General features: G+C 41.3%; 1 protein-coding gene across 1 annotated transcript in view; it reads right to left on the bottom strand.

The window, feature by feature from the left end:
* fbxo38 (F-box protein 38) overlaps positions 1-25310 on the bottom strand; it is a 47688-nt gene extending 22378 nt beyond the window's left edge. The window contains exons 1-11 of the mRNA XM_072434447.1: positions 25206-25310; positions 22546-22726; positions 20662-20795; positions 19189-19352; positions 18339-18504; positions 17719-17994; positions 9451-9544; positions 6674-6804; positions 5033-5203; positions 2350-2492; positions 1862-2162 (exon numbers count right to left, since the gene is read on the bottom strand). Of these exons, the coding sequence (XP_072290548.1) occupies positions 1862-2162; positions 2350-2492; positions 5033-5203; positions 6674-6804; positions 9451-9544; positions 17719-17994; positions 18339-18504; positions 19189-19352; positions 20662-20795; positions 22546-22676 (1711 nt within the window). The 5' untranslated portion in view covers positions 22677-22726; positions 25206-25310. The remainder of the gene's footprint in view (positions 1-1861; positions 2163-2349; positions 2493-5032; positions 5204-6673; positions 6805-9450; positions 9545-17718; positions 17995-18338; positions 18505-19188; positions 19353-20661; positions 20796-22545; positions 22727-25205) is intronic.

Here is a 25310-nt window from a genome sequence, read left to right as displayed (position 1 = left end):
GGGTTGGCAGAGGTGGCCACAGTGGGGGAAGGGGGTTGTTACATCAAACCTACAGTAGAAGGTGTTGAGTTGCCTAGCCAATTTCCGGTCATCTGCAGCATGGGGGGGCTGTGGGCTTGTAGTTGGTGAGAATCCACTCCACACAGAGGCAGGTTTTTTTTCCGAGAACTGCTGCTTCAGACGTGCATTGTACTGTGATCTCTCAACACCTCCTTGCATACGTGCACATAGATGTGGTTGTGTTCAGAATCAACTAATCACATTCAATCTCATGTTAAATAGGAGTCAATACACTCTTGCCATCATTTAAATCATATCTGATTAACCCCCAATAAACTTCAGCTGTTCTAGTAGGCTTCAAAAATGTAGACAAGACGAGAAGGAAACAAGTATTGGCTGTGTAGACTGGTACATGCAACAATCTCCTGTATTCTTCATATGCCTGGGCTATGGGTGGCAAGACGAAAGCCTTTTCTTACAAAGAAAAACATCCAAGCCAGGATAAATTCTGCACACATATTTGAAGTTTCCCAAAAGCATGTAGGGAAATATTTTGTGGTCTGATTTGGCCATAACTCCAAAAAGGTATGTTTGGGGGCAAAAACAACACTGCACATCACCAAAAGCACACCCTTCCCACGGTGAAGCATGGTGGCAGTATCAGGCTTTGGGGCCGTTTTTCCTCAGCTTAATCAAGGTGGAAGAAATTATGAACAGTTCAAATACCAGTCAATGTTGGCACAAAACCTTCAGGCTACTGCTAGAAAGCTGAAGAGGAACTTCACCACGACAATGACCACAAGCATACATCCAAATTAAAAAAAAGAAAGGCTTTACCGGAAGAAAATTAGTTTTGGAACAACCCAGTCAGAGCCGCATGGTGGGAAGAGCAAGCCCACATTGAGGAAAAATAATGCGCAGCTGAGCAGGGGCTGAGCAGGCCACTGAAACAAATACAACGGAATTGGAAGCCTTAATTCATCTTCCAGATCTTAGCATACACATGGTAGAAAAAGCCCCAGAGTTAGTTATCTGGATTTTTCTTTTTTTTCCATCCAAATCTAATCTTTAATCTTATTGAGCTGGCTTGATAAACTATACTTTAAAGAGAAACTAAACACCCAAACCACTTTTTAACTTATTAACTGTGTAAATGGGTCTAAAATAGATACACATCCCTGGCCTTATTTTGTCATTTTAGTGAAGATTTGTTAAAAATCAGACGTTTGAATTCAAAGCCTTTGTTGTCCTCTTTGAACTCAACTGTGGCCACTACATTTGAATATTGCGGTTGGACCTGCCTCTGCTGAATCATAAGCTCGGTCACTACATCACGACTGAACCCCTGTGAGCCCCGCCCCTGTTTCTGACGTGGTGTGTGAGAGCGGAGGGGGGAGGGGGTCGATGCTAACGCCACTTTAGCTGTCACTGCCTTGGCTGCTATGGCTTCCAGGCCAAACGGAGGTATCGCCTTGAGCCAGCGAGCTGTCCAGGCCCCGCAAGACCCGCTGAGGGCCAGTCGGTTCCGCAATGCCCCATCCAAGTAATCCAAGTGCAAAGGTCTGCTCCTATCCAGATTAGAAAGTTTGCCCGCGCCATGATTCCTTCTTTCGGCAGCATCTGTCAATCACCGGGCTAGAGCCCGCCTCCTCACCTGCTCCTCTAACCCCCCACGCCTCCCCCAAACCTCAAGGCACCTCAAGGCCATTTTCAAATTTTGCTTGCAGCTGAAGAAGGCTCTGCAACGGGGGTTTAATTACACTTTAAACTGCTCTGAGTTAAATTTACCCAGCCCTCAGGGAGAAGTTATTGAAATTGAACAGATTTTTGTTGCATTTTCCAACCCCCCCTAGAGTTGTACCTCTGTTATCTTGGGCATCCTGGTGAAGGTTAACTGAGGAAACTGCTGAAGGAGGTTGGACCTCCCGGGGCTGATTGACTCTAGCCTCAACTGGGTGAGCTTGGGCCTCTTGTTGAAGGTTGACTGCAGCGTTTGCTGGGGGTGCTGGGGCCTCCTGGTTAAGGTTGACAGCAGCTTCTGCAGGAGGAGCCTGGGCCTCCTGAGGGAGGTTGTTGTTGTCATCATTGGAATTCTGGTTACTGACCAGAGCAGACGACACACCAATGCCAGTGCCAGCACTGAGCCCTACTCGAGCACAGCCCTAAGGAGAAATGCAGAGCGGACAGTTAGCACTTAAAAGTATGTGGCATAGCAGGAAGCAAATCCACACAAGAGAGGTTATCAGACAGTAAACCTGTTGCTCTCCAATCAAGAGCCCAGATTTATGGAAGGAAATGTGTGCACACCTGTTCCCCAAAAAGAACATTAAAACTTTGTTTGTAGTGTACCTTGGGAGGCTCTCGGAACATCTGGTCGAGGCAGATGAACTCCAGGCTGGGCAACAGCTCTATGAACTGACAGAAGGACTCCAGTTTTATGGCATGACAGCGGACAAGAGTCAGGTCCACCAGGCGACTCCAGCGACACTGATCTGAAGCACAGGAAGAGAGCTTCACACTGTTCCTCAACATGAAGGATTATCTAGAAAAGGTTTTTTATGGATTTGGGCTACATTAATAATGTGCTTTATCTAACAAGTGGTAACCCCAACCATTCAAACGGCATTCATTATACATATAAATAATATCAACTAATGCAACATTACTCTTGTCAAAATAATCAAAAAGTGAATTATGTGACTTTTCTGGGTGAGGGTCCACATCCGTGCTTGTCCATGGAGACAAACATGCGATACTCCCACTCCAAATTACAAGTCAGGGGCCTTATTTATAAAGCTTGCTTGTGAATTTCGCAGTGCAAAGGCCAAACTCTGAGCCATACGTGATATTTATAAAAAATCCACAAGGCGGATTCTTTTGCTTATCTCTGCGCAAACTGCGCACAGTCTGGAGACTCGTGGAGAGGAGCAGAAGGAAATCCTCAACAAATACATCTTTTAGCCCAAAATAATTTTATGCAGAGAGATTATCACAATTAAACAGAAGTTGGCACAGATCCAACAAATTAATTTATCTATATGCACCGTGCGCTGGAGTTGGACTTAGACGATCCATAACTAGGGTTGTGTTCGAAATATCGATATGGCGATATATCGTCACAGACTCCGGATTGATACCGAGTCACAGTATCATTTTTTTTATTTATTTTTTATTTTTGTGGCCAGTAGGCTTTAAATGAGGTTCTTTTGATCTGCTGTTTGTGCTGCGCTCCTCTCGCCAAGGTGAGAAGGAGCTGTGGACCTGATCAGAAGCTGATCTGTGCAGAAGATGCTGCTGCAGCATGTTCAGACCAGGGAATTGTTTGGCAAGAAACAGGCAATACTTTACTAGAATGCGTTCCTTATATTTCTATTTGGATCACTTGGTTAGATGTATGAAGTTATTAGAGCAGAATGGATTCATAAATAAGTGCTTTGTGGATAAACATGAAATTTCATACATTTTCTTATCCAGAGTAAAAACATTACCCATTTGGTACATTTTTTAGACCCTTTTTTAAAAAATGTATCGGGATACGTATCGTAATGAGGGAATTGTATCAGAATATACAAGTATCGGGATACGTATTGTATTGTGACCCCTGTATCGGGATACGTATCGTATCGCGAGGGTCTTGGCAATACCCAGCCCTATCCATAACCCTGTGTAACATGTAGCCCAGTGTCCGAACTGGCCCAGAAAATGTAGATTATTATTTGTTGGGCTTCCAAATGAGGCCCATGGGCCCATGTCCAGAAAATAAAATCAAACATTATAAATAAGGCTACTTTTGCGGGAAGCCTAATTTGTGTGTTTGGGGGTCGCAAATGTCAAGGTTATTATGGGGGCCTGCAACTGACAAAATTTGAGAACAACTGACAAAAATTCCTATACAATTCTTTATAGATGAGGCCCCCAATCTGTGGACAGGCCCACTCAGAGTAGATTATTTTCCACTTTTGTAAACATTTTTTTTTTTTAGCCATTTTGTGTTCAGATTTTTTGCATACATGTTTTCATAGATGTCAAAACTGCTTATTGCTTCCTGTTCACTTGAGGCATGTTTCGATTGATCCGCTTTGGAGCGGATTGGGATGGTCCGTGGCATTTCCACTGTCCAAAAGTGAACCTTACCACCCCATTTGAGGGGTCTGAAAGGGGCCGTGAGAGGTATTAGCTTCCAGAGGGTGCTGGCTTGCTTTGGACCCACAGCCCGTTTTATAGCAAAATGATTGGACAAGAAAGAACAAAAGAGAATGCAGACTCGGGTGAGAACAAAACTGCAAAGTAATCATTCTCCCCGAAATGTTTACTTGATCTAGTACTTCCTGTGATTTGTTGAGCAGACAAAGCTAGCGCACATTAGCATCAGCAGTTTCCAGTTACAGACACATGGCACTCGTGTCATGACCCAAAACATTTCCAGTGCATAATGCATCGGACAATATTCAAACCCCAACGCATTACATAAAGAGAAATGAAATAAAAATTTGGCGTAAAGGCAGAAAGTAGTAAAATAAATGCAGTAAAAGCTGGAAAAAACACAAAAGTGCTACTTACTTAAAATTACTAAACGTCTTTTTGTGAATCACTGAGATCGGCCTATGAAGTAAGAGAAACTAACTAACTAATCATTGGATTTATATAGGGCATTTCTGCGCCTCCGTCCACCACCAACCATTCACTCATACACCACTTTCATACTAGGCAATGTGGGTGAAGTGTCTTGCTTAAGGACACATCAACATTTCCTCTCGCGCCCCACTGTGGCACCTTGTGTTCCAGCAGCCTCCCATCCAAGTACAAACCAGGCCCTGTCCTGCTTAGTTTCAGAGGGCTGACGAAATCAGGCATCGGAAAGCAGGTATGGCCCCTATGTATATTTCAAGTACAATTTAGATTTTATATACCGTATATAAGAAAATAGCAGTTATGTTTGGATGACGTCACATCGAAGCGGCCTGAGACGCTCTAAAGAAAATGTATCTGGGGGACCAGGGCTAGTGGAAACAAAGCTTTGCAGAAGCCGTACCTGTGATCCAGCTGTGGGGGTTGTGCAAGTGCGGGCAGTTGTAGACCACTAGGTATTTGATGTTGGTGAAGACCTCGTTTACCACTCTGAGACCGATGTCTGTGATGATACCAGGGTTCTCGGTCACGTCGGCCAAACCATATTTCACCAGCTCAGCGTGGCTCATTTTACCTGCACAAACACACACACGCACACACCAATGTTGGATTTACATGCTTTGTGGAGACATTACATTAACTTGCATTCATGTCCTAGGAACTAGTGAAGGATTGTGATAAAATGTGAATATATGATTATATTTCTGTGATGTATTTTATCTATCTCATAATAGTGATATTTTATCTGCATCATTAGTCTAAGAGAAGAACGGGTGTGTGACAAACTGCATTTGTGAAGGGGTCGTAAAGATGGGCCAAAGAATGTTGCCCCAGGGGGGGGAGTTGCACCCCCCTTGCAGGCTTTATCTCAACGGAAAAATACCAAGTGCCTTGATGTGAGGCTGACCAATGAGAAATGTGACCCGCCTATTCCAGAATATCTAATAAAACCAACCAGCACGGGAAAAAACGGGGTGAGACGCAGGAGGATCACGCAGGCTGCGTACAACAGCTTGCGTGATCAGTCCCCGCGTTTTCTCCCAAGCTTGCCATACAAATGTCTGATATTTCTGTGTCGTTTCATATTCTAAGTTGAATTGTGTTCTCAATGTGTTACGGAATAGCATCGGTGTATGTCTCCTCCCAAGGACATGTCTCAATTCCATGACAAGGATTTACCTCATGGGGACCAAACAAAGCACACTATGATAAATGATAAATGATGATGAAAATAATAGTAATAATAGGTTCTTCATTTCCTCTGACAGAGATCTGTGGAGTCACAGCCTTATATCTGTCTGAAGGGTGGAGCCAACTACACTGTGAGGAGTACTATGTGCACAAGAAAGTCAAGTCATAACGTCCAAGTCACAAGTAAGTCCAAGTCACTGGGTCATGAAGGTCAAGTGAGTTAAGTCCCCTCAAATCATGTGTGAGTGTTGCCTAATCTTCCTAAAATTTTTATGTTCAGTGCCACACAGAGCATTTGACTTATAAAAGCAAACAAACAAAACAATCAATCAGATCTTAGTGAATACATTTACACAGTAGTAGCAGGACTTTATGTTTGGATCCTGACAAAAAATATAGCTAATTTGTAAATTTGTAAATAATACAATTCACATAACTAATATGCTAAGCTAAACTTATTTTGTGTATATTTAATTCTAATGTAACTGGGGGGATTTGGTCCAAAGACTGTTTTCTGTTTTAGTGAATTTTACATTGTTATCCATGGCCTTGTATTAAAAGAAAAAACCCACCCATGTCTTCTTGTTAATCTGTAAATATAAAGGTAATTTAATCTATTGTTTCATTCAATTCATACAAACTTTATTGAGGGCACAAAGGCACACACATGCTCCATCTAAGAACATTTTGAAAATAGAAAGAGTAACAATTACTATTTAAAAAGTTGAGGGGGCTGGACACAGCCTAAACCCCCAACTTATTGTCCAGAACGTGGCTTGTCATTGAAATTCAGAAGGAGAAGGGTTGTTCTTATCATCGCATTCAAAGTGCACTGTGTAGTGTCAGCACTCACATTGGAGCAGGAACTCATCCACATAGCCCAGATGGAGCGTCTCAAACTGTGGAAACTCCAGCTCAGCCATCTTCAGGGCAGAAAACACTCCGTCCTTGGTCAGAGACGGCTGGATCCGCAGTTCGTGAAGCCTGGACCACAGACATCAACACATATTAGCATTAGCATTTTTTTTTTCATTAAAAGGAGGGTCTCGTTGTTTTATTAATTGTTCACAATATATTTCCATATACAGTTGTGCTCAGAAGTTTACATACCCGGGCAGAATTTGTGATTTTTAGGCAATTTTTCAGAAAATATGAACAATAACACAAAATGTTTTCTTTCACTCATGGTTAGTGGTTGCATGATTATCAAACAAATGTGTTTTACTCTTTTTAAATAATGAGGACAACAGAAACTACCCAAATGACCCTGCTTTACATACCCTGGTGATTTTGGCCTGATAACATGCACACACATTGACACAAACAGGTTTGAAAGGCATCCTCACCTGTGATCTGTCTGCTTGTAATTAGTGTGTGTGTGTATATTAAAGGTGGGGGAGTTTCTGGGCTCCTGACAGACCCTTGTATCTTTCATCCAGTGCTGCACTGACACTTCTGGATTCTGAGTCATGGGGAAAGCAAAAGAATTTACAAAGGATCTGTGGGAAAAGATAACTGTATAAAACAGGAAAAGGATATAAAAAGATATCTAAGGAAGTTAGAATGCCAATCAGCAGTGTTCAATCTCTAATTAAGAAGTGCAAAATGGGGGATTCTTTTGAAACCGAACCAAGGTCAGGTAGATCAACAAAAATGTCAAACACCAGGAAAATTGTTCGAGATGTGAAAAAAAAAACACTCTAGGGGTGTGGCCGTTTCAAGATGCACAATAAGGAGGCACTTGAAAAAAAATGGGCTGCATGCTCGAGTCGCCAGCAGAAAGCCATTACTACAGCCCAGAGACAAGCCTCAAAACTCATTTGGAGTAATGAGACCAAAATTGAAGTTTTTGGCCACAACCATAAACGTTACATTTGGAGAGGAGTCAACAAAGGCCTATGATGAAAAGTACACCATTCCTACTGTGAAACATGGAGGTGGGTCGCTTATGTTATAGGGATGTGTGAGCTACAAAGGCACCGGAAAAATGTATGGCAAGAGGAAGGCAGCAGGTTACCAGAAAATATTTCCAACATTGACAATGATCCAAAACACCAGGCCAAGTCAATCGGTCGTTGGAAACAGTGGCTATCTCAGTTTCCTGACCTCAATATCATTGAGCCACTCTGGGAGAATTCAAACATGCAGTTCATACAAGACAGGCCAGGAACTTGAGGCTTTCTGCCAAGAAGAATAGGCAGCTTCACCATCTGAGAAAATGAAGCTTCATTGATGTTAAACGGGGCAATACACGATATGTAAATTTTGGATCAGGGTAATTTGGGTAGTTTCTGTTGTCATTATGATTTAAAAAGAGTAAATAATGCAAATTAAAGAAATGTTTTTGTTTTATCATTCAATATTTTCTGAATAAATGCCACAACAATTGTTGTTGTTTTCGAGACCGCAACCCCCAGTCAAATCAAATGACCATGTTTGTAGTTGCAAACACAAGGGCTGCCTCCCTGCTGCCAAAGAAACAAGATTGGACCACTGGCAATAGTTGGTTGATTAATGTAATAGAAAATCTTGAGGATTAGTGCATCTGACAGGTTAGACTATACTTTTCAGTAAAATATAGTGAACAGGATGATGTTTAACTCAATTCAATTTATTTTTGTAACCCCCAAAATCACAACAGCGGTCGTCTCGGAGGGTGAATATTTAAGATTTCATGAAAAAGTGGCTCTTTTTCCCCAGATTTAAAATGTTGGTAATGTGTATAATTGTACTTCCTGGATGGACATGAGTAGCAGATATGACACAGGTAAAGGTAATTCCACAACTGTTACCTAGCAACCAAATTGTAAAGTGCCAAAAATCTACAAAATAGTTATGATTTGACAAATAATAATACCTGATAACTATATATAGGTATATAATATTCTTTAAACTGTTCCTGTAGTAAATATTTACCGGTAATTACAGTTGCAGTTTGTAAATAAAAATGGTTGAAAAGTTGAAAAATACAGGGAATAGTTATTCAACAAAATAAATGTCTCATCGGATGTAATTATTTGTCAAATCATACCCTGTATATACAAATAGGGCCTATTTTTTGCATGTAATAAAGTAAAATATTTTTTCCCCCCAGTATAGCTATATTGCATAAGCATTAGGGTGAAAATGAAACTATAGCGCTTTCTCGGCATCTAATTACGGTATAGAGCGTTTTATTCTCTGCAGAAAGTGTGTAAGCATGCTAACATTTGTTAGTTTTAATATGAAGGCAAAACTTGCTCTGGGCTCTGAGTTGTGAAAAGTAGTATTTAGAATATGAAATAAATGTGGACTGCTGCAAAGATTAGAAAACAAATTATGTTTTTTCCCATTTTAAGTCAGTAAAAATCAGGTACAATGCCTTTAATGGATTTTGGCCTTTGTTTACAATATAGTTGCTAAGTAACGGCACATACTTATATCTATGTCACATCTATTTCCCCATGTCCAACCAGGAGGAACAATTATAAACTTCAAAATAGGCAAGATTTTTGGTAAAATCTTGAATACGATCAGTGTTTTAGTGAAATATGTGGCCTAGTCTTAGGCACTTTAAGTTACAAAGGGATAAGTAAATTTTTTTGTCTTCTCTGCTTTTTTTAGTTGAGCAGAATGCAGTAAATATGAGACCTGCGTGCGGCAGTGATGATGAGGTAGCCCAGGTCCACTTCCAGCGCATTCTTACAGGCTCCAAACACAATGGTGTGAAGGTTCCGGAATCCCCCTGGACACAGGCACAGGTGGACATATTTGGATGAGAAAAAGGGAATTCAACACAATTTTCTTCATTATTTTGAGCCGCTCGACATGTTGCAATCACACATTTTCGAGACCACAGTAATAATAAATATTTCCTTCAATTCAAGTTTAAAATGTACATTTAAAAAACACCACAATGGCCCAAAGTGTTGTACAAAAGCAATACAAAATGCAATAAAACATAAATGAAATGCGAAAACAAGCTAAAATAATGCTATACAAATGTTGTGCTCAGCTAGTTTTAAAAGCATGTGGGAGCAAAAAGTTTTCCCCAAAGTTTTTTAAAATATTCAGAGATTGCTCAGAGGAAGACTATTTGAGAGTCTGGGACCTGCTACTCCAAAAGCGCGGGCCCCCTGGGTTTTAACCATGACCTTGGAACATCTAAGATCATCAGATTTGCTGATTTCAGTGCTCTACTAGGAACATGGACGGACAAAAGCTCTGAGAGACAGGAAGGAGCCAGCCCATTCAAACATTAGAAAACCATCAACAAGATGACCATCTAGGGATGAGCCCCAGGTGCAGAGCAGCAGTTCAAGACGCTCCTCTGTCGCTGAACTCTCGCCCGTTCTGTTACCTGTGAAGTGTTCAGATTCAAGACAGATAGAGACTGTGTGTGTCCCTCGTGTCCCTCGTGTCCCTCGTACAAATAATGCCAAAAAGTCACATCTCAGAAAAAATATTTCAGGCGTCAGACCAAATAACTTAAGGAAAATAACAATCACAAATACACAAATGAATAAACACGTAAAATGTGGACTGCTAAACATTAGAGCAATTTCCTCCAAATCGCTCTTAGTTAATGAATTAATTAGTGACTATAACATAGATCTTCTAGCTCTAACTGAAACGTGGCTTCAACAAGACGACTACGTCAGACTAAATGAGTCCACCCCACCCAGCCATGTTAACTTTCAGACTGCCAGGAGCACAGGCCGAGGTGGTGGTGTGGCAGTGATCTCCCACTCAAGCCTACTCATGAGCCCTAAAACTAACAATGCATTTCACTCATTTGAAAGCCTTATGCTGTCAATCACATGTCCAAATATGAAAAACCAAAAAGGAGTTTTGTTCATAGTTATCTACCGACCTCCTGGTCCCTACTCAGAGTTTTTAACAGAGTTTTCTGACTTTATATCAAACTTAGTGTTAGCCTGGGATAAAATAGTTATAGTTGGAGACTTTAATATCCACGTGAACATGAGTGATGACGCTCTCAGTAATGCCTTCAGCGCCTTGTTAGACAGCATTGGTTTCACTCAGAATGTAAATAAACCGACTCACACTCACAAGAACACTCTGGATCTTGTCCTAACGTATGGAACAGAGATTAGTGACCTCAGTGTCCTCCCTCAAAACCCTATATTGTCAGATCATTTCCTAATTACCTTTCAGTTTATTCTTAAAGATCATCCAGTCCCACAAAATAAAGTTATAATGAAAAGGACAATATCTGAAAAATCTATCTCAAAATTCAAAGAAATAATAGAGCCAATATTCAGTGACATGTCATGTGATCCTGCTGAGAACAGTTTTAGTCCCAGTTTAAGTGATCAATGTGTCGACTTGACCATGAATTCTCTGAAGTCTGCTCTTGACGTTGTCGCGCCGTTAAAACAGAAGGTCATTAGGCCAAAGCGCGCCTCCCCATGGTACAACCAAGAACTGCGTTCACATAAACAAAGAGTTAGAAAGTTAGAGGGATTATTTCGTCGCTCTCACACCGAAGAATCCCTAAAAGCATGGAAAAGTTGCCTGCTGTCCTATAAGCAGGCTCTGCGTAAGGCCCAAACCAGATATTATTCAAATCTAATAGAAGTCAACAAAAGTAACACTAAATTCCTTTTCAGCACTGTAGCTAGGCTAACAAACTGTCACAGTGCAGTAGAGCCCTCAATCCCAGCTACACTTAGCTCTGATGATTTCCTCCTATTTTTTAATAATAAAATAAAAACAATCAGAGATAAATTAGATGAAATTACCCCCGCTATTAGCCCTGAACTAGCCCAAGCTGTAAATCTAACGTCCCATATAAATCCACCTGTAAACCTAGAAAGGTTCACAGCTGTTGATCAAGCAGAGATAACTTCAGCCATTATGTCCTCTAAAAGCTCAACTTGTGTCCTAGACCCCATTCCAAGCAGACTCCTCAAAGACATTCTTCCCCTAATTATAGACCCTATTCTTAATATAATAAATACTTCACTCGAAAGTGGCTATGTTCCACAGTCCTTCAAACATGCAGTCATTAAACCTCTTCTGAAAAAGCCTAATCTAGATCCCGACCTATTGGTAAACTACAGACCTATTTCAAATCTTCCCTTCGTCTCTAAAATCCTTGAAAAAGTTGTAGTAAAACAGCTTTGTCGCCACCTGCAGGACAATAACTTATTTGAAGTTTTCCAGTCAGGGTTCAGAGCCCACCACAGCACTGAAACTGCACTAGTTAAAGTCACAAATGATTTGTTATTAGCCGCTGACGATGGACTGGTCTCAATCCTGGTTCTGTTGGACCTCAGCGCAGCGTTTGACACCATTGACCACAACATTCTACTGCAGAGGTTAGAATGTGATGTAGGTGTTGGAGGAACAGCCCTCAGCTGGTTTAAATCCTATCTATCTGATAGGTTCCAATTTGTTAATGTAAACCAGAGCTCCTCACCAAGCTCTAAAGTAATTTACGGTGTGCCACAGGGTTCGGTACTCGGTCCAATTCTGTTTACTCTTTATATGCTACCATTAGGCAACATTATCAGAAAGCATGACATTAACTTCCACTGCTATGCAGACGACACTCAGCTGTATTTATCAATGAAACCTGATCAGAGCGATCAAGTAGACAGACTTAGTACTTGTGTGAAGGAGATAAAAACCTGGATGACACTAAACTACCTGCTTCTTAACCCTGAAAAAACCGAGGTCATTGTGCTTGGCCCTAAGCATCTACGAGACGCTCTATCTGAGCAGATAGTCACACTGGACAATGTCAGTGTAGCCTCCAGTTCTACTGTAAGAAACCTTGGAGTCTTATTTGACCAGGAGCTCTCATTTAAAGCTCATATAAATCAAGCTTGTAAAACAGCCTATTTCCATTTGCGCAACATCGCCAAAATCAGAAGAATCCTGCCTAAAAGTGATGCCGAAAAACTTATCCATGCATTTGTAACGACTAGATTAGACTACTGTAACTCCCTGCTCGCAGCGTGTCCTAAAAGCTCCATAAAAAGCTTTCAACTGGTTCAAAATGCAGCAGCAAGATTACTAACAGGAACAAAAAGAAGAGAGCACATTACGCCAGTGCTGAAGTCTCTTCACTGGCTCCCCGTCGAGTCCAGAATCAAATTCAAAATTCTACTCTTGACCTACAAAGCCATAAATGACATGGCCCCATCCTACCTCAAAGATGCTATAGAACCATATCATCCAAACAGAGCTCTTCGCTCTCAGAATGCCGGCCTTCTGGTGGTGCCAAGAGTCTCTAAAAGTACTGTAGGAGGTAGAGCGTTTAGCTACCAAGCCCCTGTGTTATGGAATCAGCTCCCGACCCATGTTAAATATGCTGACACAGTCTCTTCATTTAAGTCCAGGCTTAAAACGTTCCTCTTCGAAATCGCTTATGGTCAGAGTAGTTAGGAACAGAAAGATAAACCCACAGCTTCAGCTACGCTGCCCTAGGAGTAACTGTGCTGGGGGAAGTATGACAGCTTGAGCACTATCCTCTTCTTCTGACTACTTATGCTATCAAACAATATTTATTTTTTAATTCCACTTGCAAACTGTTCACCGCCTTCTTTTTCTTTCTCTCACTCCTGAGGACCTGTGGACCCAGATGTCCCTCTCCTGGTGAAGTGGTCCCTGCCCCATGTGGACGGTCCCTCATCTGCCTGAAGAGTGGCTCCAGTTCGCCTCAGTCGGTCCCTCATCTGCCTGAAGAGTGGGTCCAGCTCGCCTCCGACGGTGCCTCATCTACCTGAAGAGTGGGTCCAGCTCGCCTCCCACGGTCCCTCATCTGCCTGAGGAGTGGGTCCAGTTCGCCTCCGACGGTCCCTCATCTGCCTGAAGAGTGGGTCCTGCTCGACTCCGACGGTCCCTCATCTGCCTGAAGAGTGGGTCCAGTTCGCCTCAGTCGGTCCCTCATCTGCCTGAAGAGTGGGTCCAGCTCCAGTCTCCTCGTGTCCGTCTGTCCGTCTGTGAGAGTCGGATCTCTCCTTCACTGGAACTCCTCCAGGTTTCTACGCTTTTTTCCCAAAGAGGTTTTTTTTTGTAGTTTTTCCTGGCCGAGAAGGAGAGTCTAAGGACAGAGGACCCTGGGACATTGTCCCTCGCCACCACAGACATTGTCTGACTTCATCGCCACCACAGACATTGTCTGACTCCATCGCCACCACAGACATTGTCTGACTTCATCGCCACCACAGACATTGTTGATTCATTTCTCCCTGTGGCCCTCAGAGGCAACTGTTGTTGTGATTTTGGGCCTTACAAAAATAAATTGATTTGATTTGATTTGATGTAAAAATCAATCCTGAAGCTGACAGGTAAGCCAGTGCAGAGAGACTGGAGAAATGTGATCATAATTTCTAGTGCCTGTGCGCAAACGAGCAGCCACATTCTGGACCAAATTTAGGGGGTGGACTTAAAAGAGCCATCGAAAACACCCACCGTTCTGGCAGACGGGTGGCAGTAAATGGCTCCAGACAAGTTATAGCATTTATCAAATTACCAAATACCACAATTTCTGTCTTTGAATCATTGGACTTAAAGTTGAGAGCCATCCAGTCTCTTACATCCTGAAGACAGCTTAACAAGATTTTGAAAATAAATGAATATTGCGTCTTTTAAAAATTTACCCCAGGGGCAGCATGTACAGAGAAAACAATAAAGGGTCTAAAATGGAACCCTGTGGAACACCACAACTAAGTTGGGTCATTTCTGAACCGTGGGGGCCTAGGCAAGGCAAGGCAAGTTTATTTGTAGAGCACATTTCATACACAAGGCAATTCAAAGTGCTTCACACAGCAGGAAAAATGCATTCTAATCAATAATTGGCCTAATTGAACAGAAAACGACTGTAGATGACTGGAACCATTTTAGAGCCACACCTTTGATGCCAACATACACTGATGTTCCAAATTATTATGCAAATAATATTTTTCGCTGATTTTGCCGAATATAAATGACAGTCATCATAATTTTTCAAGCCATCAACCTGTAGGGTACAATTTGAATGTTATTGAACAAACCTCCCAAAGAACTGTAAATTATAATGTGTTCAATTCTAAGCATTAGCAGGTCATATTTACTGAAATCAAAAGCTATATCAATCAAAACATCTTAATGGGTCAAGTTACATTTTAACATTATTTGACAGGAGCTTCACAATTTTTGAATCCATTGAACTTGTGAGTTTGTGGAGAGTTTCTGCTTGAATTTCTTTGCAGTGTCTCATAATGGCCTCCCAGAGCTGCTGTTTGGATGTGAAATTATTTGGAAATTTGTGTGCTGATTCTGCAAGTTCTCCAACTTAGAAATTATGGAGGGGTCATTCGTCATAGGTGCATTTCTACAGTGAGAGACAGAATCTAAAAATAAAATAGAGGAATCGATTGATTTTTAAATATTTTTTTATTTTTATGTTATTGCTGCAAATTAGTATTTGGACACCTGACAATGGGCAAAAATTATCTTTAAAAAGTCCACCTCTACTCCACATATTAATCTGAATTAGAAGCACTTGTTTGAGCTCGTTAGCTGCATAAAGACACCTGTTCACTCCACAATCAGTCAGACTCCAACTCCATGAGCAAGACCAAAGAGCTGTCAAAAGACCCCAGAAACAAAATTGTAGACCTCCATAAGGTTGGACAGGGCTGCGGGGCAATTGGCCAGCAACTTGGTGAAAAAAGATCAACTGTCGGAACGGAAGAGGCTAAATATCACCGTCAATCTCCCTTGTCCTGGGGCTCCATGCAAGATCTCACCTCGTGGGGTATCAATGATCATAAGAAAGGGAAGGAATCGGCTCAGAACTAAGCTGGGAGCTGGTCAATGACCTGAAGAGAGCTGGGACCACAGTTTCAAAGGGTAATATCTGTAATACACTACGCCATCATGGTTTAAAATCATGCACTTTGCACAGAAGGTTCACCTGCTTAAGTCAGCACATGTCCAGGCCCGTCTGAAGTTTGCCAGTGACCATCTGGAGGATCCAGAAGAGTCATGGGAAAAAGCCATGTGGTCAGATGAGATCAAAATAGACCATTTTAGTATAAATTCCAATCGCCGTGTTTGGAGGAAGAAGGATGAGTACCATCCCACAAACGCCATCCCTACTGTGAAGGATGGGGGTGGAAACATCTTGCTTTGGGGGTGCCTTTCTGCACAGGGAACCTGTATGTACACTGTACACTGTATTAAGGAGAATGAATGGAGCAATGTCTTGCGAGATTTTGGGCAACAACCTCCTTCCCTCAGTCAGAGCATTGAAGATGGGTCGTGGCTGGGTCTTCCAACATGACAATGAACCGAAGCACACAGCCAGGACAACCAAGAAGAGGCTCCGTAAGAAGCAGATCAAGGTTCTGGAGTGGTCAGTCTCCAGACCTAAATCCAATAGAAAGTCTTTGGAGGGAGCCGAAGCGTCATGTTGCTCCTGAAACCTGACAGATCTAGAGAAGATCTGTTTGGAGGAGTGGGCCAAAACCCCTGCTGCAGTTTGTGCAAACCTGGTCAAGAACTACTGGACGTTTGACCTCTGTAAGTGTAAACAAAGTCTTCTGTACCAAATATTAACACTGATTTTCTCAGATGTTCAAATAGTTATTTGCAGCAATAATATACATAAATTATTTAAAAATCATACAATGTGGGAGGCCCCAGGGAAGACCCAGGACACGCTGGAGGGACTATGTCCCTCGGCTGGCCTGGGAACACCTCGGGATCCCCTGGGGGAGTTGGGGAAATGACTGGGGAGGGGGAAGTCTGGGAGTTCCTGCTTAGACTGCTGCCCTCGGGACCCGGCCCCAGATAAGTGGAAGATGATGGATGGATGGACAATTCCCCCCCCCCCCAACATAATTTCTAAATGGGAAAAACTTGCAAAATTGCAATGTGTTAAAATACTTACTTTCCTCACTGTAAATAGGACCATGACTAAAATTGTTCCTGTTTTATGTTGCACAGAATCACCAAGACAAGTTGTTTGTGATTTTTTTTTCATTGACAATGGCAATAAATCCTTTCTGATTCTACTGAAGGCTCAGATTGATCAAAGCCTCCTTAAAAAATGTTTTAAGTGCCACTTAAAAGATTGAGTGGATAGAAAATATGCCTACCATGTGGAGCAGGGTTTGATTTTATTTTTGATTTTTTTGACATTTATTTAACCAGGTAAGAATCCATTGAGATCAAAACCTGTTTTTTAAGGCTGACCTGGGGCAAAGTAAAAATGAATACAGCTCAACAATAGAGATCAGGTTTGTGACATCATATCATTTCTCCAATGGAGATTTTAAGATGCTAAATACTAAACTTGACGTTCATTCAAAAGTATTCTAACACTATATATTGATACATGTATTTACCAGTGGTGACTCAGCTGTTTATCAGTTTGTTCCACTGCTTTTTACATAGTTTTGGCTCTATGGACTTTGGATGGCTTTGGATGTGAGGATGCGTCACTGAAATTTTTAACTTCACTGAAACTTTTGTTAGGTTTATTCTAAAAATGGATACACATTACATTGCTCTGGCCTGTGGCAGTTCTTTGAAAACCACCCAATTCCACAGGAAAACTTTACTCCATGGAAATATAGGCAGTTCACCCCTAGCATCTGAGACCCCAATGTTACAACATAACATACAACTTTAAAAAAAGAGTTTGACCAATGTTTCACATCTCATCTAAGTAGCTTCTTCTTGAGTGGCAAAACATATTGATGCCTAAATCTTTTGTCCAGAATTCAATTTTCTATTCCTATGGAACCTACCTGTATGACTGAGGAATCACAGAGATATCTTTCTCAACAATAAATATTTGGCCTGTCATTTCCTGAACATGAAGACAGTGTTTTTATCCTATGACAGGTGTGTTGACGCTGACATTAGTGACCTTAGCAGTATGTATGTAGCGCTCACCTGACCTCCAGCTGTCCTCCACCACGTGCTGAATGAGCCCTCCCAGAAAAGGCACCCTCACCAGCTCCAGCTGCTCCAGGCTGCGTGCTGAGGCCAGCCCTGTCACTAGAGGCACGTATTTGAGTGAGTTGGTTGGTCCTGCGCAGTTCTTCATGACAAACGTTTTGAGGTTCACACACAGAAAGTCCTTAAAGGGCTGCGGTTTGGTCAGGCGAACCCATTTTAAGGAAAGATGACGCAGCATGGCCACGCAAGGGATTTCTGGAACATTCACTCCTACGTCAGTCAAACACAAGCTTTAGTTTCACAGGTTTAGGATACAATATAATGGAAGACGTAAAATGTATAGCCACGTTTCGACCGGCCCTGGTCCATCAGACCAGTTTGCATAGAACTCTGCAACATGAGCAATTCGCACAAAGATAACAAATGTTATTTCTTAATAAATAAAATCTAATTGTATTTGACTATACTTTTTGATCATAAGGTCACACTCCGCAAATCGGCTTTTTGCAGTCTTGTTTTCACAAGACATCTTAGCTAAAGCATATCGTGACCACTTTGGAACCAGTCAAAACGTAGCTATGGGTGTGATGCAGGAGCTTCAGAGCAGGACTCACCCACGAGGTGCAGAGTCTGGATCTTGGCCGTTACAGGTATGGTCAACTTGTTCTCAGGAGGGATGGGGAACGCCCCATTGCGGTTGCGGAACTTTCCCAGTATATGAACCTGTGGCATGTAGTTCCATATGGCTTCCACCAATTCCAGATGAGAGGTCTCCACTCCCTGAGAAACACAATCAAAAAGAGGGTTGAGCGCAATTTTTTTTACTACCAAGAAACTATTGTCATAAACATAATATGCAACTGGGAAATTAAACTGAATGAGGTTAAACAGACTAAAAGCAAAAAAACAGTGCTGGATAAGTAATTAAAAAACACAAAGCTTTACATGAGATAATGATTGTGGAAACAAAGGAGACATACATTATACATTAGATATTATTATATTATTATGCAATTTTACTTGGTCTATAATAAGGAAATAATTTGGTCTATAAAAAGCCCACATTAGTTCATATCAGACAGGCGTTTCCAACGTCGGGAAATAAGTTCGAGCTTCATCTACCGAAGAGAAACAAACCTAGCTCTCCCCAGCATGCCAATGCACACAGTCATAATGAACTCTGTTTGGCAATGATTTATGGAGTTAAAAACAGCGCAAGAAGATACCATGTTGTCAAAAAACTGCTACATTTGGAAAGGAGTGTTTTCTGGGTTCAGAGGGAGAGGAACAGCTCGAATGAAGCTAAATATAACTTCAGGTATGTTTTTGATGAGGCAACAATGTTAAAACAAGGTTCAAAATGTTGGTTGATGGTTTTCAGATTTGTTCGTGTACTGTATATAGTTTCAGAGAGGTGAACTGCGGACTTGTAGAACACAGCTATGGTGGGGCTATGTCACTGACCATAAGGTTTGGGCAAGCTTGTAGAGCCTCCAGCACCCCAGGGATACTAAAGGCCTCGTAGCCCCGGACCCTCCTCCGCTCTAGGAAGCATGGGTGCAGCCCATACAGCTGCTCCATCTCCGGCATCTTCTTCAGGAGGATCAGAAAACTGCTGTCCGTGAAACCTACAACACACATTCACCAGCATAGAGCTCAGTATTCAACCAGTACTCATCAGTACATTCTATTCATTTAAAAAACAGTATTTAGAACAAATACAAATGAGTGTGCAAAGGGGTTTAAATGACAGTTGTGGCAGGCAGCTTTGATAGTTTTTCCACTTCCCCATTCATTTATTTATTTAAAAGGAACAATGCAGTCAGACATAATTCCCGTTCTTGTTGATTTCTTCTGCTTGCCAAATACAGACCTCTGGCCAATTCTTTATAGTAAATTGTACTAATTAAGGTTTCAAGAATGGTTCACAGTGTTGGACACCCCTGGTTTAAGGCGACTGTGGATGAAATATTCTGACTCAACCACTATGTGCAATCTAGTTTTGGACTTCATATACCCATATAACCTAGATCATCACGCTTGCACATTCACACACATTAGGAGGGTTTAGGGTTTTAAAAGTATTGTAAAACTGTGACCAACCTTTTTGTAAAGAACAGGTTGCAATGTGACATGTGATGTGGAACGGGACAGCTCTTGTCAAGAGAACAAAGCAAAAAAGATTTTTTGCAGAGCACTTAAAGCAGGTATCTCCAAACTAGAGCCCGGGGGCCAAATGCGGCCCTCAGACCAATTTTTGTTGGCCCTTTAGCTTCCTGCTATGTTGGCGCAAACAATAAAAAGTAGTACTTTTTACTGTGAAATTGGAAAGATTCAGGCATATTGATGTTATACCAACCTAATATTAATGTTCGTCTAGGTCTAATTAAAGGTGTGGAGGCTCATCGCAATTACATCAAATGCTAAATTTCGAATGATTCACTTTGTCATTCAACAAATTCGACACTGTCAAGTTGTTTGTGGCCCTCTGCCCCGTATAAGTTTCAAAATGCGGCCCTTGGTGAAAAAAGTTTGGACACCCTTGACTTAAAGCCATAGGTTTGTGGAGGTTGGCACGTCACCTGCATGCTTCCATGAAAAGAAAAAGTTAAAACTGCGCTTTTTTAACATTTTTTATTTCATTTTCAATATGTTTTATGCCATATTGTGGGGTATTGTAGCTAAAACATGTCCATGGAATCAAGCAAGAAAAGGCTCCTCTCTTGCCAAGTACGAGTCAGGTTTGTGGAGATGCAGATTCCCTCAAAGTAAGGAAAAATGTTTTATGACGTTTTTCCGATAAATAAAAATAAAAGGGAAAAAAAGCGTTTATTTTAGTCCATTTACTGACTAAAACGTTACGTACTGAGCCTTTAATTCAAGCTGGAGAGACACAAAAAAAAGAAAATATTTTGTCTGACTTTAAGCCTGGATCACCTGAGGGCATGTACTCCCACCAACGGCCAGCGCACAGGTCCACCACCCTGAGCACGCGCAGGTACAGGGACACTGCCTCCCGCAGCTTTCGGGACAGACACTCCATTGAGATGATGTCCTTCAATGGGAGGTACCTACAAACACATCATTGTAAAATTGTACATAAAGTAAATAGTAAACCGCAAAATGTAAAGGATAATCTAAAAGGAAAAAAATCAAGGAGTAAACTCCATTTACATTACAGCACTGGGAGTTGTGCCGTGTACAAATGCAATGCAGGCAGATGAAGCCGAGCTTAAACAATAGGTCATGTCAGGACAAAAATAAAGAAATATTATCCTACTGGAAGTACCAATAATATCCTAATTAAGGCTCTATCTTTTAAAATGGCTTAAGATTAAAATTTTACCTAAAAATGTGTAAAAGAAAATATATTTCTTGTGAACTTATATACAGGGAACTTATTTGTGATGAGGAACTACAACGGAGAATAAAGAATATATAAATTATATATAAATATAAAAACGAGAATAAAGTCATAACATTTTGACATTAAAGTCATAATTTTAAGAGAAATCTTAATATTACAAGATGAATGTAATAATTTTACGAGCTATTATGAGAATAAAGTAAACATTTTAAGATTCAGGGACCGACATCAAATCTTTCCAAAGTGAGGCAGAAACGTGTTTCACTTTCAGCACCATGGCCACAGCCGCAGCAGGTTAGGGAGTCTGGGCCAATTTTAACCAATAATCACCTTTCTAAACTTTGTACAAAGTCACCGTTCATATAAACAGGCGTTGAGGACGGTGCTGCAGAATCCGGGACTAAACCCATAAACCCTGTGTATTGGACTAACTTATAAACATTTCTGGAGATAAATAGTGTACAGTTAGAGGATGCCCTTAGTCTTCTGTGGCGCAAGGAATTTCATTTGCGTTCATTTTTGGCAAATTTAAGCCGTTATACATTTTGGATATGTGTGTAAAATGACATACTCCGGTGTTGGGGGCACGTGTGATGTTGGAGCTGGGCTCATGCCATGGCCATGTGTAAGCACTATATGTCTTTATTAGCTATAGTATTTGGATAACATGGGTGTGTTGGCTGTGGTTGTGTTATTCGGCTGTAAGAGGTGGAATAGGTTATGGTGTGTGTGAGTAAAACATCGCTAACAAACTTGAACACAATTGGTAACATCCATCTTCTTCCGCTTAGACAATAGGTGCATGCCCCAAAAATGTATTACCACCAACCACCACTAGGCTGTCCAGTGTGGGCTGGCGTTTTACCAGTTTTGTCCAAGGAATGCCAAAAAGGTTAGAATCTGAATATAACCCCAGGGCTCCTCCACCTGTCTGGGGTGGCTGTGGCACGGTTTTGACAAGCCGTAAGCACAGATTTTAGCCAGGGATTTTCCACTTCCTCCAAATGACTCAACCCAGTTCTCTATTGAGCTTCGTATTCTGGATCACACCAGTACAGCAACGCTCTGGTTTGAGCTGAAATAAAAGTAATTTTTCAATGAAGGAAAACCCCAGCCACTTTTTATTTTGCTAGTTGAGTTGCTAGTGTTTGGAACAGAATGTTGTTGTTTTTTGCCCTGTCATACAAATCTTGAGATTAATTTATTATTGTGCCCCAGTGGTTTTTGAGTCTTTATTGAAAAAAATATATATATAATTCTGCAGTAGATTGTATGTGGATTAAACAGTAGATGGATTAGAACAATGGATGTATTGGCAGAATGTGTTGTTTTTTGCTCCTGTCCTGAGTTTGATACATCTAATGCAGATTGGACACAAAGATTCCAGCCATCGCCACAGCTAAAGGTTCAGGAGCATTTAATCTATGAGGTGAAAATAATTCATGGGAGATTACCTGAATATGTGACACAGGAGCTCATGGGAGAGCTGGTTGACATAGTCCTTGTCCTCTTCAGGCTGGAGCAGCGGGGCTTCATGACCATGCTTCACCAGCTGCTGTCTGGACACTTTCCTTCTGGGAGCCATTTCTCGCCCTCTGCTCCTCGCTCTTTGGGCTTAACGCATCAGTCGTAGTTCTAAAAATGAGACATTAGTCCAATAACTATTCTTTGACTGATAAATATGTCATAAACAGGATTCAATGCTCAATTTATTGATCTGATCAAGGACAATGAACAAAAACGTGTAATCCTCATAAAAACAAAATGTGATCATCAGGTAAAGTATTGAGTTTCATTCTAGGAGTGTCCAAAATATGAAACATCAATACATCGAGGTGCTAAATTTGGCAATATGGAATAAATAATGTCGGGACGCTGTGGAACAATATTGTCATGAGATTTTTTGTTATACTTATTATACTAATTATTTGTGTCAAACACAGACAAAATGATATTAAAACAATTCCAAACAACTTTTTATTACAAGTCCCTAAATCTCATTAGTGATACATGCTTCAGCTTTGAAAAGGGAATTGTCAGGACCAGGGGTCAGCAACCACTGTCTCAAGGCCACATGGGGCCTCTGATGTGGCTCTGATTGAGAATGAGGCGTAACAATATAAAAAGATAAGGAAAGAAACATAACTAATTTATTTTGTAATCCTTTCTAAACTAGTTGGGGGTTGGGACTGGCGTTTGTCCCAAGACGCACAAGGGTATTATGGAAGGAAAATGTGTTTTTTGAGCAAATCCATTTCAAACCAATAATACATGTAAAAGGCATTATTGCAAATAATGTAACAAACATGTAAAATAGGCTCCTCCCCTCTGGAGCCAGGACTCTAGAAAGAGGTTCAAAATCTCAGTGGGACTTTCTAGTTATATAAAAATAACTAAATTAAATTAAAGTATTTTTAAATAAAATGTTGAAAGAAATAAACAATTTTGATTTAGCAAAGTATTAAAAATAAGCAGTCCTACTTCCCAAATGTATGCAAATTTAGCCTTTTGTCTCATTGTTTTGCTCTTTCTGACTTTAACTGGGTTTGAATCGAGCCAACTTGGCTCTTTAGCTGTTGCAGACCCCCGTCAAGACTCAAGACCCAACAAATGCCTAATCTACAGTAGATCCGCCCATCACTCCAGAGAGCAGCTTTCCTTACATTTACCCTTCCAAAAACTAGGTGGTATTTGAAATCTGATGTTCCTCAGTGCATAATGTGACCACGTGTAGTAAATCAGACAGAGGACATAACTAGAACAAACTACAGTAACTACAGTAAGAGTACAAACATTTCTTTGTACTCCAAAGGCTTCAGAAACAGCTTCTGTTTGAATTGGGGGCTGTTTTATTCTGGTGTTTTATAATCATAAGCATCATCATCAATGTAAATATAAATAGTTAACGGGACAGGAGTGAGGTTTTGTAGTATTTCCTGGCCGAGAAGGAGGGTCTAAGCACAGGGGATGCTGGGACATTTGTCTAAGGACACGGGATGCTGGGACATTGGGACATTGCCAAGTTCCTATGAACATCTGTTTTTCACTGTCGCCCCCCGAGGCAACTACTTTTGTGATTTTGGGCGTTACAAAAATGTATTGAATTTGATTAATTTGGAGAAAGTACTGACAGAAAGCATTTTCCCCATAGAGCGCAATGTTAGGGGTAAAGACATGATCCAGGAGTCTGACCTGACCTTCCTACTGTGAGACGAGACTTCTAGCCAACATGTCACCTTTCATCACAACAAGGAGCAAATTGAATTTTCAAATAATATAAATGGGGACAAGGATATGGACAGCAATATGTATGGACTGCGATATGGACAGCAATATGTATGGACGGCGATATCTATGGACAGTGATATGGACAGCGATATGTATGGACGGCAATATGTATGGACTGCGATATGGACGGCGATATGTATGGACAGCGATATGTATGGATGGCGATATGTATGGACAGCGATATGTATGGACGGCGATATGTATGGACGGCGATATGTATGGACGGCGATATGTATGGACGGCGATATGTATGGACAGCGATATGTATGGACGGCGATATGTATGGACGGGGATATGTATGGACAGCGATAAGTATGGACAGGGATATGGGCGGGGATAGGTTAAAACAGGGATTTTGAGCACTCAGGACAATAAAATATTACTTAAACATGCAGGACTCAATCCACATACAATGTTGAGTAAACTAATCATGAGGAAACACTGTTGTAACGAGGTTAAAAATGAATTTAAATTGATTTAGCATAATACGATCCCTTTAAAGTACATTTTAATCCAAGTGGAAATACCCCCAAAATCGTGCAGCCATAATTTAGGACACAAACAAGCCCTGACCAGGACTCAAACAAAGACAACACCCTGTGAAGTCCACAGATGGCAGAGCAGTGTCTACGGTTTGCAAAGCGTTTAGCAGAGTCAAATCGAGCATTGTTTGCGTGGTTGTGTGCGATTGTGACAGAAGTGCAGTGTTGCATCTTGTTTGTGTTAGCTTGAGTTAGCATGCCGGGGGCTCCCAGGGCTCAGCGTGTTCTCCTCTGAAATGACAATGCCTCGTAACTTGCCGTTCACGTAAACACGAGAGTCTAACCTGTCCGTCCCGCGCGGTCAGCTGTTATCTCTTCTCTGATGCCATCTGTGCCACACAAGTGCACACAGCATCTGAAATGTTTGGATCTGTGCTCAGCTCCCAATG

This window comes from Eucyclogobius newberryi, unplaced genomic scaffold, assembly GCF_026437365.1.
Source record: "Eucyclogobius newberryi isolate DKJ021-1_F unplaced genomic scaffold, fEucNew1.0.hap1 SCAF_11, whole genome shotgun sequence".
NCBI classification, from domain to species: Eukaryota; Metazoa; Chordata; class Actinopteri; order Gobiiformes; family Gobiidae; genus Eucyclogobius; species Eucyclogobius newberryi.
The sequence above is the reverse complement of the archived record's forward strand: the minus strand, read 5'-3'. Positions and strand labels throughout refer to the sequence as shown.